At 38.1% G+C, this 16,407-nt stretch overlaps 1 protein-coding gene across 1 annotated transcript in view; it reads left to right on the top strand.

Annotated features, from left to right (window-relative positions):
• The first annotated feature begins 308 nt into the window (after positions 1-308).
• LOC149943652 (teneurin-m-like) overlaps positions 309-16,407 on the top strand; it is a 71,393-nt gene continuing 55,294 nt past the window's right edge. Inside the window, exons 1-2 of the mRNA XM_090176134.1 lie at positions 309-336; positions 3,968-4,396. Coding sequence (XP_090032260.1) covers positions 309-336; positions 3,968-4,396 — 457 coding nt within the window. The remainder of the gene's footprint in view (positions 337-3,967; positions 4,397-16,407) is intronic.

Raw genomic sequence — 16,407 nt, forward strand, 5'->3', positions numbered from 1 at the left:
ACCAAGACTATTTTAAACACTAAAGAAAAATCATCAAGACTATTTAAGTACTAGAGTAAAATCATCCCGACTTATTTTAAGCACTAGAGTAAAATCCCAAAAATTAATTAAGCACAAAAACAATATTTTATCCTTACCTAGAACAAAAGCTTTAGGTGTAAATGTTAAATGAAAGACTATGAAATGTAATAAGAAAACCTTTTTCAATATAATGTTTCAAAGATATTTTCTCATTGAAGCAATAAGTATTTATTTGGCCCTACGACACCTCAAACTGTGTCACCAAAAACTAAATTATAATTTCATATATGAAACAACAGAGGACCAAACCTGCAGGTGTGGATTATACTAAACGGTTATTATAAACAGCGCCGGGTCTCAAATTCGATTAGGCCTGGCTGCTCGCGTATACATTCAATTAGAATCGGAAGGTCGGTTCCATTTATTGGACGCGCATTGTGCAGCGCTGTTGAAGGCTCCGGGCCATTCGCCATCTCCGTTATTAATTTCTAATTAGCCCTCGACTTAATATCGGCGGCTCAGAGGCGAAGACGCTTTCGCTAACCTATAATTTATCAATATCTCTTACCTTCAATATTTAATTCCCAAAATTCCCCATTAAACGCCGGAGTGGGACCAGACTTTAATTACCCTCGCCTTCATATTATACATTCGTATTTAAGAGCTAGGTTCATCTAACCTGACATTGCATAGCTGACTGTAGAATTACGTGGCACCAAAATCGGAGGCAGTTTACAAAACAACCACCCAAGAGATTCGACACACCAAGAATTTATTTAGGTGAACAGAGAATATATCGTTCGTTTCGTGATTTCCGAGATAATAACCACGCCTCTACGTCTTAAATCGTGTTATCTTTATTTTATAAACAGCTAGGCTAATACCCAAGGCACCACCTTAGGCCTAAGTCCTCAAGCGACAAACACAGCACCCCACACAAGGAGATCGCAACAAGTCAAAAGTCGGGCATTTTCTTGTGTACATTTTTCATTGGTTAGACCCTTTAGCACCCGCTGCCGTCGGAAGGGGAAAATTCGGAAATTGTCTTCCCCCCTGCGCGTAAAACGTTCTACGTAAAAGCTCGTCCAATGAAATTTGTACACAACACTGCGTTTGCGTGTTTAAAGGCTAGCTGCGTTATCCTTGTGTTTGTTACTCCTAGCTGTAAAGGTGTGGAAGACACTTTACTACTATCGCAGGCTCTCTCTCGCTCTCTGTGTGGGCGGAGATAATCTTCCGGTAATCATTAAAACCGAGGCTGTAGTTGTAGCTATATATTCTCAGCTACCTTGAATATATTTTTGGTGACTCAATTTGAAGGAGTGGTGGTCTAAATGTAAGTTAAAGGGCCCCTGAATACGCTTTTATAGTCTTTTAATTTCCTTCTCTTCTGGCATGAATAATTCATGATTCGTGACTTTGCTTTCATGATATATTTCTTTGTCGGTTCCCATGATCCGCAATTGTTTATGGCCCATCTCGACTCCGTGCGATTTCTGCCCGCTAATAGCTTATCAGCGGTTCTTCTTTCGCCACTGAATTAATGGTCAAACCCCGATTTCGCGGCGATTGTTTTTTGTTAAATTATCTCCCGCGTTGTATTTATCGTAAGAATTACCCTTTGTAAACGTTGGCAGTCTGCAAAGTGATTTTTGTCGTGCGTAAGTAGATGTACGGAATGTTCGCGGGGCCTCGTTGTTAATTATGGACGATATTGTGGCCTTTATGATTTTTGATGGACTTTTTGTGTGTCGTTGGCGTTGCCAAGGTTTTAGCGACTTGTATAACTCGCGTTAATGATGTGTTGCCTTCTGAAGGTGCGGTTTATGTTAAAGTATTTACGGCCAACTTTTAATTATTAATCTTATGCCAAATGTAGTTATTTGATTTAACGATATATATTTTAATAATTTACAAATAAATCTTAATAGTTTTCGAAATAGTTTGATCCAATTAAGCATTTATCAGGTCATGGATTTCCTTGAAATTAAATTTTAAAAGTATATTGAGAATCTTATTAAAAATCTTAAAGATATTATCAAGAAGTGGTATACGTTTTTGGTTATTGATAATAAATTTTATATTTATTTACAATCAATTATTGATGATAAAGTTTATACAACAATAACTTATTATATTTCACGCTAATGATTAGAAAATGTGTTTATTATTAAATCAGATTTAGGATTTATTTGAAATTAAATTAAAAATTAAAAATTATTTTAATACACTGACAAATAAGTGATCTGATAATAATATTTATAAAAAAAAAGTATTATTTTTATTGGTAAAGACCAAAATATGTTACTGAAGGTGGTAAATTATTTTAATTTAAGTTGGCCCTTACTCCATAAATTTGTTTTCCCTTCGTCGGACCATACTCTAGAATTATTTGAATTCGTGATCGAGGTCAAAAGGGGGTGTCAGGGGGCAAAGGACGCGGGGCGCTTAATATTCGAGAGACGGAATCATTTAAATAAAAGCCGGGTGCATTCGACCCCGCTGCTTTCTCAGGAATTAGAGCTTCCCGACTCTTCCACCAGACGGCGTTTTTGTCCCGAATTTCGCGCTCCGTCGGTTAACGCCCTCTTTTTCCTTATTTTTTTTATCCGCTTGCGTTTTATTTGGCGCTGTAGTTTCGCCAAAAACTCTTTCAGCCAAAACCCAACCAATCTGGCTCGTTCCTTGAAATATCGAATTTTGCACTCGTTACTTAGTTTCATTCGTCGCGAAGGTCATTTCTTTTTTTTTCTTTTTTTTTCAGGGAATGCGGTACAGGGTCAGGGTCGATTCGAAAGTGAATTAACGACCGCGGTTTAAATTAATTTTAGCCCTGGTCATCCGTCTGAGCGGTTTCACCCGAAGGATTAAGTACGTCTAGGCTCCGGAGCTGTCCTAAGTTAAGCCTAAAGGCCTGACAAATAGTTTGGGATTGACCTCATTTACGTGGCTTTAAACAAACTTCGCATAAAAGACAAATGGTCGCGAACAATGTTTTTCAAATGAAACTAGTAGAAAATTGTCCAGTGTTGCCGGAATATTTTCCGTTTCAAATTCGCTGACTTTTTCCTGTTTTCCCTAACATTTTACCTGGCTTTTTAAGACTCAAATTTGACCGTTTTTACCTTTTAACAGTGGCGTAGCTAGAAATTCGTCAAGGGGGGGGGGGTCGAAGTATGTGAATGTTAAGAGGGGGTCGAGAAGGGGTGGAAATTTTGTACAGCCTTTTTATATTTTCCTTTATCAGAAGTATTTACTGCCAACTTATATTTTAGTAAAAAAGTGTATACAGGTTACAAATTCTAAAAACTGCTCGACTTCTAACAAATATTAAAATTCGTCTGTGGTTTCTATTTGATTTAATCTCGAACAGTGCCGCGTGTTAGTTTTCAGTGCCCTAGTCAAAGTCTTCTAACAAAGCATTTCATTTTTTTCCGTGAATTAACTACCCATAAAATCAGGGTTGGCAAAAACCTGTTTTTGCCGGGACATGTGGGAAAAAATGGTAAAATCCGGAAAAATGGAAAAAACCGGAAAAAAGTGGAAAAAAATATTTTCATGCTAAATTAATCATCGATATATCTATTAAGTGACTAATTTGGTCATTGCAAATAGGAGAGATGAAAAAAAAGAGTGAATAGAATTGAAGAATATACTGCTTTTATTATTTATTTTTTATTGAATTTTACCACTAGAGGTGGAAAAAACCATGGAAGTACGATTTTCCAGACGGTTTTTAACAGGAAAACAATAGGTGGAAAAAAACGTGGAAAAACCGCGGTTTTTTCCACCCTTGGCAAAATTGTGCCAACCTTGCTTAAAATCCAAGCCCTTCGAAATTGCGTATATTCCCTAGTCCATACCCTGACCTTGATCTTGAAGATTGTAGATAATTTTATCTGTAAGTAATTATTCTAATGAGATCTTTTGCTATTGTATTTTGCAGGTTATCTGGAAAACGATAGATTGAAGGACTCTGAGCGTCTTCAAGAAGCTCCCGATTACTTCCCGTCTTACGACGAAAGTGAGGCCGCTGGTCATTTGGAGTCGGTTGAACCACCGACCACCGGCAGTCGATTCCGGCCTTGGGGTCAACTCTTGGGCGGTGTAGGCGCTCGCCAGTACTCTACCCTGCCATTGTCGAGGCCACCTTCGGCCTCGGGCCGTCGTCCAAAGGGAGGACCCGGACAGGGACACCTTCCGCCACAAGGTCCCCAGAGGGGAGCGGCAGTTGGAAGACTCCCCAGGACAGCTGGACTGTCCTCATCTTCTTCGCCCACCTCAGAGGACGAAGAAGCCAACCACTCCGACGCCACTTTCACTGGTTCTGAGTTGGCTCTTGCCAGAGACACCACGCTGGTTCTGCAAAATTCTCGTGAGTACCTTTGAATTCAATGAAGTCCACTTTTTGGAGGAGATTTTGCTATTCATACCTTTGAATTCAATGAAGTGCACTTTTTGGGGGAGTTTTTGCTATTTGTAACTTGGAATTCAATGAAGTGCATTTTTTGGGGGAGTTTTTCCTATTTGTACCTTTGAATTCAATGAAGTGCATTTATTGGGGGCGTTTTTGCTATTCGTACCTTTTGGGGATGGGGTTCCAGTTTACTAATTAAATACTAATTAACGTTTGCCACGGTACCAGGGAAACCTGGAATTCGTGGAAAAGTCAGGGAATTTGAATATGGGTATAAAAATCGGGATATTTTAAAAATTAGTAAAAAAATCAGGGAAATGTCATCGAATTTAATTTCGGTTGCCAATAGGAAACTTTTACTAAAATATAGGGTTAAAATACAAAATCTTGGCACAAAATAAGTCAGGGGAAAATCTTCGGAAATGGTCAGGGAAAACTTGGAAAATTCAGGGAATTTGATTGTGAAAAAACTGTGGCAACCCTGTAAAGTTGTCATTGCATTGAACAGGACCCGATTGTGTTCGTAGGCCCTAGTCACTTTTTTTTCTGAAATTATCGTGAAGAATGTGGTAAATATTTTCCTCGTCTTCTTCGTAAGACCTTAGCACTGTCATGTTCCGTTAGTGAGCTGTTGGCTCACGTGGCATGAAGGGCTTACCAACATATTCTAACCCGGCTACCTGATTTAAAGGCATTAAAAGTCGGTTGGCTTGGGCCTATAAGGTGGTTCCTTGGGTATTAGCCTCGCTGATTATTTTTTATAATCTATGATAAATCCGGCTCTAGTGCTGCGAAAGCCAAGCCACAAAATTAAATATCGATTTGAATACCGTACGCAATTCGGTATATTGTAGTCAGAAATCCAAATAAGAAAAACCTATATCAACCTGTTAGAAGAAAAAAAGTATATAGATTTACGGTTCAGGGCTGATGTAGTATCAGGGCGAGTTTGTAATATCGCCTTGAAATTAGAGTCGCGGGATCTCGAGTTCGAAAGTGCGCGAGAATTTGCAAAGCTCCCCGTATTACACTATAGTTCCATCCAGGCGTTATCTCGGGACACGCGTGACTTGCTTTTTAAGCAGACCTAGCTCTCACCGTACGCACGAAGTTAGCGGAGTTTGTAAAACCCTCCGATGGTCTAATTAAAACTAGACGCGCTGTACAAGCCGGGCTCCCCAATCCCCACAATGCCCCACTCTGCCGATCTTCCTTTGAAGTGGGGAAACGGGGAAGCTGCCCCTACCTTTCCAGCTCGAAACTGGATGAAAAAAAAGTTCATCGCGTGCGCGGTTTTTACCAAGGCTTAGACCGAGGCTTAGCGTCTGGTTCGCCCATTCTTTTATGGCTCGCGAAGAAACCCTCCGATCGACGAAACCCTTTTCGAGTCGTAGCCTCGTGGCGCCCCCTGCCGGTTTTTCGCCAAAAAGTGTCCTCTGTAACTTCCATCGCGTAGATGGCGCTGGTTCGTTCGCGGAGAACGTCGGTTGCCAAAAAGAGGAGGCGAGTGAAGTGGGGCCAATATCTCCTTTTACCAAAATGGGGATTAATCCTCAAAATTATACGCGTCCGTGGCAGTTCGAGCGCCCGCAATCAACCTGGCGTACGCGCGCGCTTTCAGTTCACGGACCAAGGCGTAGAGGGCGCTCATTAGGCTTCACCGGGAAACCGTCGTGAAGGGGCTATTCCCTTCACGTTCTCCCCTTACCCCACCTCGCTCTTCTTTTTACAAAGTCGGGGTCTCGTCACACTCGTGGTTGCCTGCTGTTTGGGACGTACGAACTACTTGAAACGACTTGCCTCGATCCGGATTCGAAGCCGGAAACTTTTAACTAGCTCAAACGGGTTTCCAAACTACAATTAAAAGATGAAAGCTCCCCCAAATTCAAAGAAAATCTTGTTTGTAGTGATTTTCTCGATTTTCAGCGGTTTGGGGAAATTCGATTTTGTAACTTTTGTAAATAGGATTTTATTTATTGGGGATTATGATTTAATTTGACAATACTATTACTCTTTCGTTCAGGCGGATTCTTCAAAGCGGATAAGTTCGTACATAATTTACGTGGATATTTAATTCCCTTATGGCGCCTCGAAGCGGTGAATTCAAAAGTTGAAGCTCTTTGATTTTCGCTGAAGTACATTATAAAGGTTAATTTATTGCGACTTTCTAAATCGATTAAAAGTACTTTACTTTTGAAAAATATAAATTTTAGATATTTGATTATGATTTCAAGGGATTAAATGTTTAATAGTTAATTAGAAATTAGCGTTTCAACAGACTATTTTTGCAAAACTCTGAAAAGGATAAGTATGAAAACTAATCGTTTTAAATAAACTAAGCCTTGTTCTTCAAAACTTTGCCAACCAAAGCGGTTTGCATCATAAATCGATGAGCGTACGAAGTTACTGTACGATTTCGTTAATAACTTCGTTTCAAGTTCTTGGGACAATTAACCAGATTAAAATACTTACTCTAATTAGTAAACTTGATTATGACGATTTTGTATAATTGAAAGATTTTAATTTTAAAGAACAAAGAAAATTATAATACGAAAAGAAACTACGGTTATTGACTAACTATGCAAAAATGTTACCTCGGATAGGCTTCAACTTGAAATTGACTGAAGATCTAAGAATTAGTTCTTAAGAGGGCGGCAAATTGTTAATTTCTTTTAACTCAACTAAATAATTATCACGGTGCTTAGAACTTGTTTTAGATAATAGTTTACTAAAACGTGATTTATTTTGGACCCTACCCCAAAATTGCGCGTAAATGACATACTTAAATGGGTTAGGTTCTTGGGACAGTGGAATTACGTTTTTGGCAACTAAAATTCTTAAAATACGCTGCACAGTAAAACTGAAAAATTTGTCGCTTTTAACTCCAACAAATCTAACAAAAAAAAACATCGCGTGGCTTACTTTAAGAAACCCACATTTTAAAAGAATGCCAAAACATTTTCTGGAACGAAAGTTTAAAAAAAAACCACATCTTCAATACTTAAAAACCTAGTTTATAAAAATAAACTAACGTTTTTACTTGACAGCTTTAAAAACCTATAAACATATTTCTGCTCTTTGCTATCTGCCTCTTTGAGGGAAAAATCCAGATTACATAATTCAACTTTCTTTCAGTCATTCTTTGCCTAGAGTTAAATTTTTCCTACGAGAGACTACGTAGGCACAATCTCCGCCGTAGCTTCTCGTCTATGGTAAAACTGCGACTGAAAGAAACTTCAGATATACAGAAAAAGAAGGCGATTACGGGCCCAATCCATCTTAGTACGCGCGTCCCCGACTTCCGGAATTGTTTATCAACAAGCTATTTTAGCGCCATCTTTCGAGAAAAAAAAACGTTTTTCCCACAAATATTGTCTTAAGAAAAAAAACTTGGAACTTTTTCTTTCAAAGTACTCGAGAAACGTTATAGAAAGTAGGGTTAAAAATTTATCCGTGACGGTTGCAATTTCCGGAACTCGAATGTGAAAGATGAGCTTGTCACTTTTTTATTTTCCAAATCTATATTTCGGCCTGTCTTTGCAGGCGCGCGCGCGCATCCTGCTTCATATTTTCTTTGTTCTAAACGCAGCCGAATCTTAGATACGAAACTCGTCAAGTTTATCCACCGTATTGCTCTTCTTTCAACCAGTGCCATCTAAATCGGAGAGATGGCTGCGCAGGCCTATTCAGCGGAGAGAGATACGGTGGACGAGCTCGTGTCCTAAACGTGGCTAACGCGTTATTCCGCCGCTAGAGGCGCGTCCTTCGTTGAAGGAAATTCCTCCGCCTTCGCGTGGTTACGATATACGTATCGTATCGCGAGCTAGGTTTTTTTGATTTATGATTTTTGAGTCTTTTCGTTGTTTGAAGGAGATTGTCAACTTTAAAGAATAAGAAAAAAAACTTACGAAAGAGGGCGCTGGCATTCCCTAGCGGAGAAAAAAGTTATTAATATCGAGGACGTCCCTCTTGGTTCCTTGTTTTCTCTCGATCTTTCCCGCGTTGTGTGTTCTTCGTGAAATAAATTTGATCACTACTTTTACTAACGATAAATTGTTTTTTTCTTTTAAATTATTTTTTATTCTTTTCATCGCGGGAAATTTTAAGTGTCAACCCCGTTCTCGCCGTGATAAATGATCTATGGGCGGGAGAGGATCACGGTGAGGGGGTGCAATGAATTTTAAGAAGAACAAATATGTTCCCCCCCCCCCCTCCCGCACTTGATTCTGTTTATTTATCTAAAGGGTAAGTGCCAAGGAATATAACGCAATCTCAGTTTATATTGAGTTCGTTATTCTTAAATTAGTTACTGCGATATATCAGTCACCTTGGTGATTTATGTGCGAGCGGTGGTATCTTGGTAAGGTAAAGGAGATGCCAAAGGTTTTATAATCTTTCTGACGACATCACTCTTGAAATAAATTATAAATGATTTATCTAACTATGGGGTGAACGGTAGTTTAAATAAATATTCAAGTTTCTTTTCGCCTGTTCTCGGACTAAAAGTGTACTCTTTTTACCCTAAAAAGTTATATTCACCTGTTTCTTGGATGATAATTACTCTACCTCTTAAATTATTCGCTTGTTTCGGAGTGTTAAAGCTACTCTTTTTACTCCTTCTGAAAAGGAAGTGTACAGGAGTCAATCGGATTTTGTCGTCAGCTAGCCAAAATTTATTTGCTAAAAATTCCACAGGCAGTCATTTTGGAAAAACCTTTTTACTCAGACTCAAACTATTCTCCACCACAGAATCGGAGTAAAGTGACGTCATAGCGTTACTCTTCTTACCCTACTCCGAAATCCCGGAACATGCGTATATATGCTACTACCAAGCGCTATAATATTCCACTGACAAGGGAAGTACCCGAAGTGTTTATTGCCGATTTTGTTCATTGTCGGGCGTAATGTAGACCTATATGAGATATGAAATTTCCCAAAAGGAGACGTTGCACAACCGATTCGATTTGCCATGGCAACCAAAAATGTTTCTGACCACTTAAAACAAAACATATCCATTTTAAAAAGCATGGGATTTTCTCGATTTTGAAAATTTCAAATTTTAATTACCCATTTCGTGATTTTCAAAAAAAAATGTGAATCGAGAAAATCCCATGCTTTTTTAAATGGAGATTTTTTGTTTTAAGTGGTCAAATACATTTTCGGTTGCCATAGCAAATCGATTGGGTAGTGCAACGTCTCCTTTTTAAAAAAAAATGCATATCTCATATAGGTCTACATTACGCCCGACTTTGAACAAAATCGGCAATAAACACCTCGGGTAAGTTCAACTCGGCAATATTTCGTAATACACAATCAAAGCGTCATACTTATGGCCTTTTTTACTTATGCTAGAATGGTTTTATGAATTACATTTCATTTTTAAACCTCGCTATAAAATAATATTTAAATATCCGCTACGCTATTCGACCTCTTTTGCATAAACCTAAAAATGAAAATTTATAACGTCAGAGCCTTTCTCATTAGTCATTGGCTTAAATCTCCTCTAAATTCCCAGGGTTTAAGTAAGTACGCTTACGCTAAAACACGATACTGAGCAGTTTGTACCCCTTCCACCATCCGCCACCTCAATGTCTAGTAATTGTTAAAAATCGTCCAAGAAAGAGAAGTAAAACTTAATACTATTATCTCTCACGGATCAATTTTTGAGGGTAGCGAGACAAAATCCCATCTTCCCCCTGCAAACTATCTCGTGGGGTCTAGTACCCCCGTTTATTTTAACGTCCCCACAAACCCCCCCAAAGCGAATAAGGCGCAATAAGGTTTTGTAGGCTAAAGTAGAAAAAAAGACATTGGGGTTACGCTCTCCCCCGAAGGAATTCACTGGCACCTTGTTAAAGGGGAATGTACCTCCTGCCCCCGTCGCCGTAAAGGGGTAGAAAAGTCCCCGTAATTATTTCTCACGTCGTTCTTAGAAGAAGCTTCGCCTAAAGTCGAATTTTGCGGCTCACGCCTTTTTCCTGATCAATACCGATAGATTTTTGCATAATCCGAAAGCCTAACTTGCCGCCTTTTGTAGCGGCATCTCTCTTTTCGCCCGCTACGCGACGCTTATGTCGTAGCTTTAGTCATTCTCCACGAGGGCGTGAAATTGGATGATTCATTTGTAGTCAGGTTAAATAAGAATATCCGCGGGAAAGCTACATTTACGGCGTCTACCTTAAGGCCCCACCCTTACCGCTTCGCGCATTTTTTAGGGTATGGGGTAACTAGGTCCGTTTCAAAATTAAATTTCTATGACATTAATTATGGAAAGTTAAATGATAAGAAATAAGTTCTAGTATCAGTGTATTTAATTATAATTGCGCAGAGTATCTCTTATAAAAATTAACTCAAATTAGTGTTGTAAGTCGGAAAATTTTCCATATTTTTCCGAAAATATAAAAAAGTTTTCATTCCATGATTAGTCTAATATATTATTTACAAATTTAAATAAAGCGGCATTTTCCCCTCATGTTTTCGAATCTGAAAGTAAAAATAAACCTCTAGACTAGTTTAAACTGATTAACAATGTAACACTATTAATGTTTTGTAGTATGTTTACTGATACTAGACATTTTAAATCGATAAAAAGTTAAAAACATTAAAAACCCTTAAAAAGTAATTTATTTTTAAATTTTTTATTTTTCCGATTTGCGGAAATTTTTCCGGAAAATTAACAATACTAATTCAAATTAATTAAATCTTTCCTGGGCATACATAAATAATTTATCAATATTAACATATGTTACGAAATTACTTATAAGTATGCCACTGTACCTTTATTCCATAAAAAAATCTTCACTAACGGTTTGTTTCACCACGAACCAGTAAAAAGGTAGACTACGTTCGTTTTTAACCTTTTTATTAATTATTGAAATTTTAGGAGTCACACTATTTAAGCCAATGGAAATCCTCTAAATTGAGAAGGAATTTTTGGTGTTTTAATTTTAGTCATTCCAATGTAGCTTTATTGAAATTCATAAACTTGCTCGGTTTGTGCGGATGAAGTTAAATAATGAGTAGTTTAGAAAAATAAAAGGTTGAAAATGACCAATAAGTGATCGCTTTCCGAAAATGGAACAAGTCGTCGAAGTGGGATATTTCACCAGCGTTATTAAAACCCATATCAAGCCTAGAAGAGTTAGGCCTAGGCTCAAAAGAAACTGCAAAGACTCCAACCTTGTAGATGCCCCAGAAAAGCTCAACTGAATTTCAACTATTTTTTCCAATAAACCTGCTTCTTTTATTTGACAATGCAAATTTATTTTCGAACCTGAGTCTCCGAAAACTTCATTAATATGAAAATTAATTGCATTAACAGCACTTGACACCAAGCCTTGGTTGTTCAAATCGATTTGTTTACTAAAATAATGGCCGTCGGTTTATCAGACGTAGAACTTATTGTGTGACGGCATTATCGGCATTTGAGATTCGATGACGTCAAATATGACATCAAATATGACGTCAAATATGACGTCAAATATGACGTCAAATATTACGTAGGGTACGGATGACGCAATATCTGTGAAAAAACCGTTAGTAAAGAAATAGAGATAGTGGCATACTTATGTGTAATCATGTTACATATGATATTAAGTAACAGTGTACGTTTAAAAACCCAGTTCTAAAACTACATAAATTAGAATCTTCAACCTCGCTTAGTCGTAATGTAATTTCAGTTAAGAAATGCTATCGAACTCTCAAAAAGAACTTGGAACTATTCCAAAAAATTAAATAAACAACGTTGTAAGGAAATTTAAACTTTAATTGAAATTATAAAAACTATTTATTTCCTTTTTTCAAACTGATTTGTTTGTTAGTCTTAAGTTATCTTTCTATCGGCGGAATTACCGACTTTAATCTCAATTAAAGTTTACTTTCCTTCCAAAGCTATTTCACTTTCTAGATTAGTTTAAATTTCTTCCCACTACTTAAAAATGAAACTAATTTAATTAATTTGTTAATGTTGTTTACAATTTAGTTTGTTTCTGAATCGCAACCTCCCACAACACTGCTGAATAAAATCAACTAGATAGAATTTTTTTAAATTTGTTAAAAACACTAGAAAAATCGACAGTAGATTTCTTCATTTCTTTTTCCATCCTCCCAATGCATAAACTCAACCCCAATAAGGTTTTGTAACTTTTCGGATATTCCAAATTTTTTCCGCAACTTTTTGGGCACGCCACTTTTCTATGCCTCGAGGGCAATCAAACTGAACCCTTTGCGAATTTCAAAGAACTTGAATCAATCTAATCCTTTGAAGTTATATATAAGGAGAACTTCGAAGTAAATTTTATGAAAGTTTTTTTGAAGAATCTTCATTAGAAGTAGAATTATTAAGACTTTTTTACACGAGGTATGGACCACTTGGAACAAAAAAATAATTTTTTACATTCTTTTTTTTACCCGAATCGAACCTAAAAACTAAAAGACAACGGAAACTTGAGGACCTATTGTTTCGCGAACTTCGGCTTCCTTTAAAATACCTTATACCGAATTTTCTTTCAACTTCTTAAACTAGAGTTTACGCTTACTTAGTCTAGTCTGCAGTTCTACGTGCATATTTATAATACATTAAAAACAAGTTTATATTTATACATAATTAAAATTTCTATTAAAAACTAGTTTTATTTAATAAGATTTGAGGCGTTTATTTGAGTTTTGTTTTGAGTGTTTTCTTTGCCGTTACTATACAAATAACAATAATATAATAAGTCAATTAATATTTATAATAATTATGTATTGTTTTTAATTAAAGTTAGATTTAACTCGGTGAATTTCAAATCTTTTGTTACGAATCGAGTGTTGTTGAACCTTCTACTTTTATTAAATATGAATTTTGAATGTTTCCTAACAGATTCAATTATTATTTATAACCAATCTGACTTTAGGTACACATTTTGTTTGTTTACGCGTATGTTTAGTACATTAAACAAGTTTTCCACGATGTTTACCGGAACGTCATTTAAAATTTATATTTTATGCAGAGGTCGCTTTTGCAAAAAATCCAATTATAAATACATTATTATTTATTTTGCGTAGGAAAGATGGATTTCATTTCAATATATTTTGGATAAACCTAGAAGGTAAACCACTTCAACTGCCTTGAGAAGGAATATAATCAACATCCATTTGTGGGTGGGTAGGGAAATGTAGGGTGGGCATTGCGGGATTTTATACCAATTAGTACTGCGGATAGGAGTGGGTGGGTAGTGAAAATGTAGGGTGGGCATTGAGGGTTTTTATTTCAATTTGTACTGCGGATAGAAGTGGGTGGGTAGTGAAAATGTAGGGTGGGCATTACGGGTTTTTATACCAATTAGTACTGCGGATAGGAGTGGGTGGGTAGTGAAAATGTAGGGTGGGCATTACCGGTTTTTATACCAATTAGTACTGCGGATAGAAGTGGGTGGGTAGTGAAAATGTAGGGTGGGCATTGAGGGTTTTTATTTCAATTTGTACTGCGGATAGAAGTGGGGGGGTAGTGAAAATGTAGGGTTGGCATTGAGGGTTTTTATACCAATTAGTACTGCGGATAGGAGTGGGTGGGTAGTGAAAATGTAGGGTGGGCATTACCGGTTTTTATACCAATTAGTACTGCGGATAGAAGTGGGTGGGTAGTGAAAATGTAGGGTGGGCATTGAGGGTTTTTATTTCAATTTGTACTGCGGATAGAAGTGGGGGGGTAGTGAAAATGTAGGGTTGGCATTGAGGGTTTTTATACCAATTAGTACTGCGGATAGGAGTGGGTGGGTAGTGAAAATGTAGGGTGGCATTGAGGGTTTTTATTTCAATTTGTACTGCGGATAGGAGTGGGTGGGTAGTGAAAATGTAGGGTTGGCATTGAGGGTTTTTATTTCAATTTGTACTGCGGATAGAAGTGGGGGGGTAGTGAAAATGTAGGGTTGGCATTGAGGGTTTTTATACCAATTAGTACTGCGGATAGGAGTGGGTGGGTAGTGAAAATGTAGGGTGGCATTGAGGGTTTTTATTTCAATTTGTACTGCGGATAGGAGTGGGTGGGTAGTGAAAATGTAGGGTTGGCATTGAGGGTTTTTATTTCAATTTGTACTGCGGATAGAAGTGGGGGGGTAGTGAAAATGTAGGGTTGGCATTGAGGGTTTTTATACCAATTAGTACTGCGGATAGGAGTGGGTGGGTAGTGAAAATGTAGGGTGGCATTGAGGGTTTTTATTTCAATTTGTACTGCGGATAGGAGTGGGTGGGTAGTGAAAATGTAGGGTTGGCATTGAGGGTTTTTATTTCAATTTGTACTGCGGATAGAAGTGGGGGGGTAGTGAAAATGTAGGGTTGGCATTGAGGGTTTTTATACCAATTAGTACTGCGGATATTAGTGGGTGGGTAGTGAAAATGTAGGGTGGCATTGAGGGTTTTTATTTCAATTTGTACTGCGGATAGGAGTGGGTGGGTAGTGAAAATGTAGGGTTGGCATTGAGGGTTTTTATTTCAATTTGTACTGCGGATAGAAGTGGGGGGGTAGTGAAAATGTAGGGTTGGCATTGAGGGTTTTTATACCAATTAGTACTGCGGATAGGAGTGGGTGGGTAGTGAAAATGTAGGGTGGCATTGAGGGTTTTTATTTCAATTTGTACTGCGGATAGGAGTGGGTGGGTAGTGAAAATGTAGGGTTGGCATTGAGGGTTTTTATTTCAATTTGTACTGCGGATAGAAGTGGGGGGGTAGTGAAAATGTAGGGTTGGCATTGAGGGTTTTTATTTCAATTTGTACTGCGGATAGAAGTGGGGGGGTAGTGAAAATGTAGGGTTGGCATTGAGGGGTTTTATTTCAATTTGTACTGCGGATAGAAGTGGGGGGGTAGTGAAAATGTAGGGTTGGCATTGAGGGTTTTTATTTCAATTTGTACTGCGGATAGAAGTGGGGGGGTAGTGAAAATGTAGGGTTGGCATTGAGGGTTTTTATTTCAATTTGTACTGCGGATAGAAGTGGGGGGGTAGTGAAAATGTAGGGTTGGCATTGAGGGTTTTTATACCAATTAGTACTGCGGATAGGAGTGGGTGGGTAGTGAAAATGTAGGGTTGGCATTGAGGGTTTTTATTTCAATTTGTACTGCGGATAGGAGTGGGTGGGTAGTGAAAATGTAGGGTTGGCATTGAGGGTTTTTATTTCAATTTGTACTGCGGATAGAAGTGGGGGGGTAGTGAAAATGTAGGGTTGGCATTGAGGGTTTTTATTTCAATTTGTACTGCGGATAGAAGTGGGGGGGTAGTGAAAATGTAGGGTTGGCATTGAGGGTTTTTATACCAATTAGTACTGCGGATAGGAGTGGGTGGGTAGTGAAAATGTAGGGTGGCATTGAGGGTTTTTATTTCAATTTGTACTGCGGATAGGAGTGGGTGGGTAGTGAAAATGTAGGGTTGGCATTGAGGGTTTTTATTTCAATTTGTACTGCGGATAGAAATGGGGGGGTAGTGAAAATGTAGGGTTGGCATTGAGGGTTTTTATACCAATTAGTACTGCGGATAGGAGTGGGTGGGTAGTGAAAATGTAGGGTGGCATTGAGGGTTTTTATTTCAATTTGTACTGCGGATAGGAGTGGGTGGGTAGTGAAAATGTAGGGTTGGCATTGAGGGTTTTTATTTCAATTTGTACTGCGGATAGAAGTGGGGGGGTAGTGAAAATGTAGGGTTGGCATTGAGGGTTTTTATTTCAATTTGTACTGCGGATAGAAGTGGGGGGGTAGTGAAAATGTAGGGTTGGCATTGAGGGTTTTTATACCAATTAGTACTGCGGATAGGAGTGGGTGGGTAGTGAAAATGTAGGGTTGGCATTGAGGGTTTTTATTTCAATTTGTACTGCGGATAGGAGTGGGTGGGTAGTGAAAATGTAGGGTTGGCATTGAGGGTTTTAATTTCAATTTGTACTGCGGATAGAAGTGGGGGGGTAGTGAAAATGTAGGGTTGGCATTGAGGGTTTTTATTTCAATT

The sequence above is a fragment of the Leiobunum rupestre genome, chromosome 5, assembly GCF_980474605.1.
Source record: "Leiobunum rupestre chromosome 5, qqLeiRupe1.1.hap1, whole genome shotgun sequence".
Classification (NCBI taxonomy): Eukaryota; Metazoa; Arthropoda; class Arachnida; order Opiliones; family Sclerosomatidae; genus Leiobunum; species Leiobunum rupestre.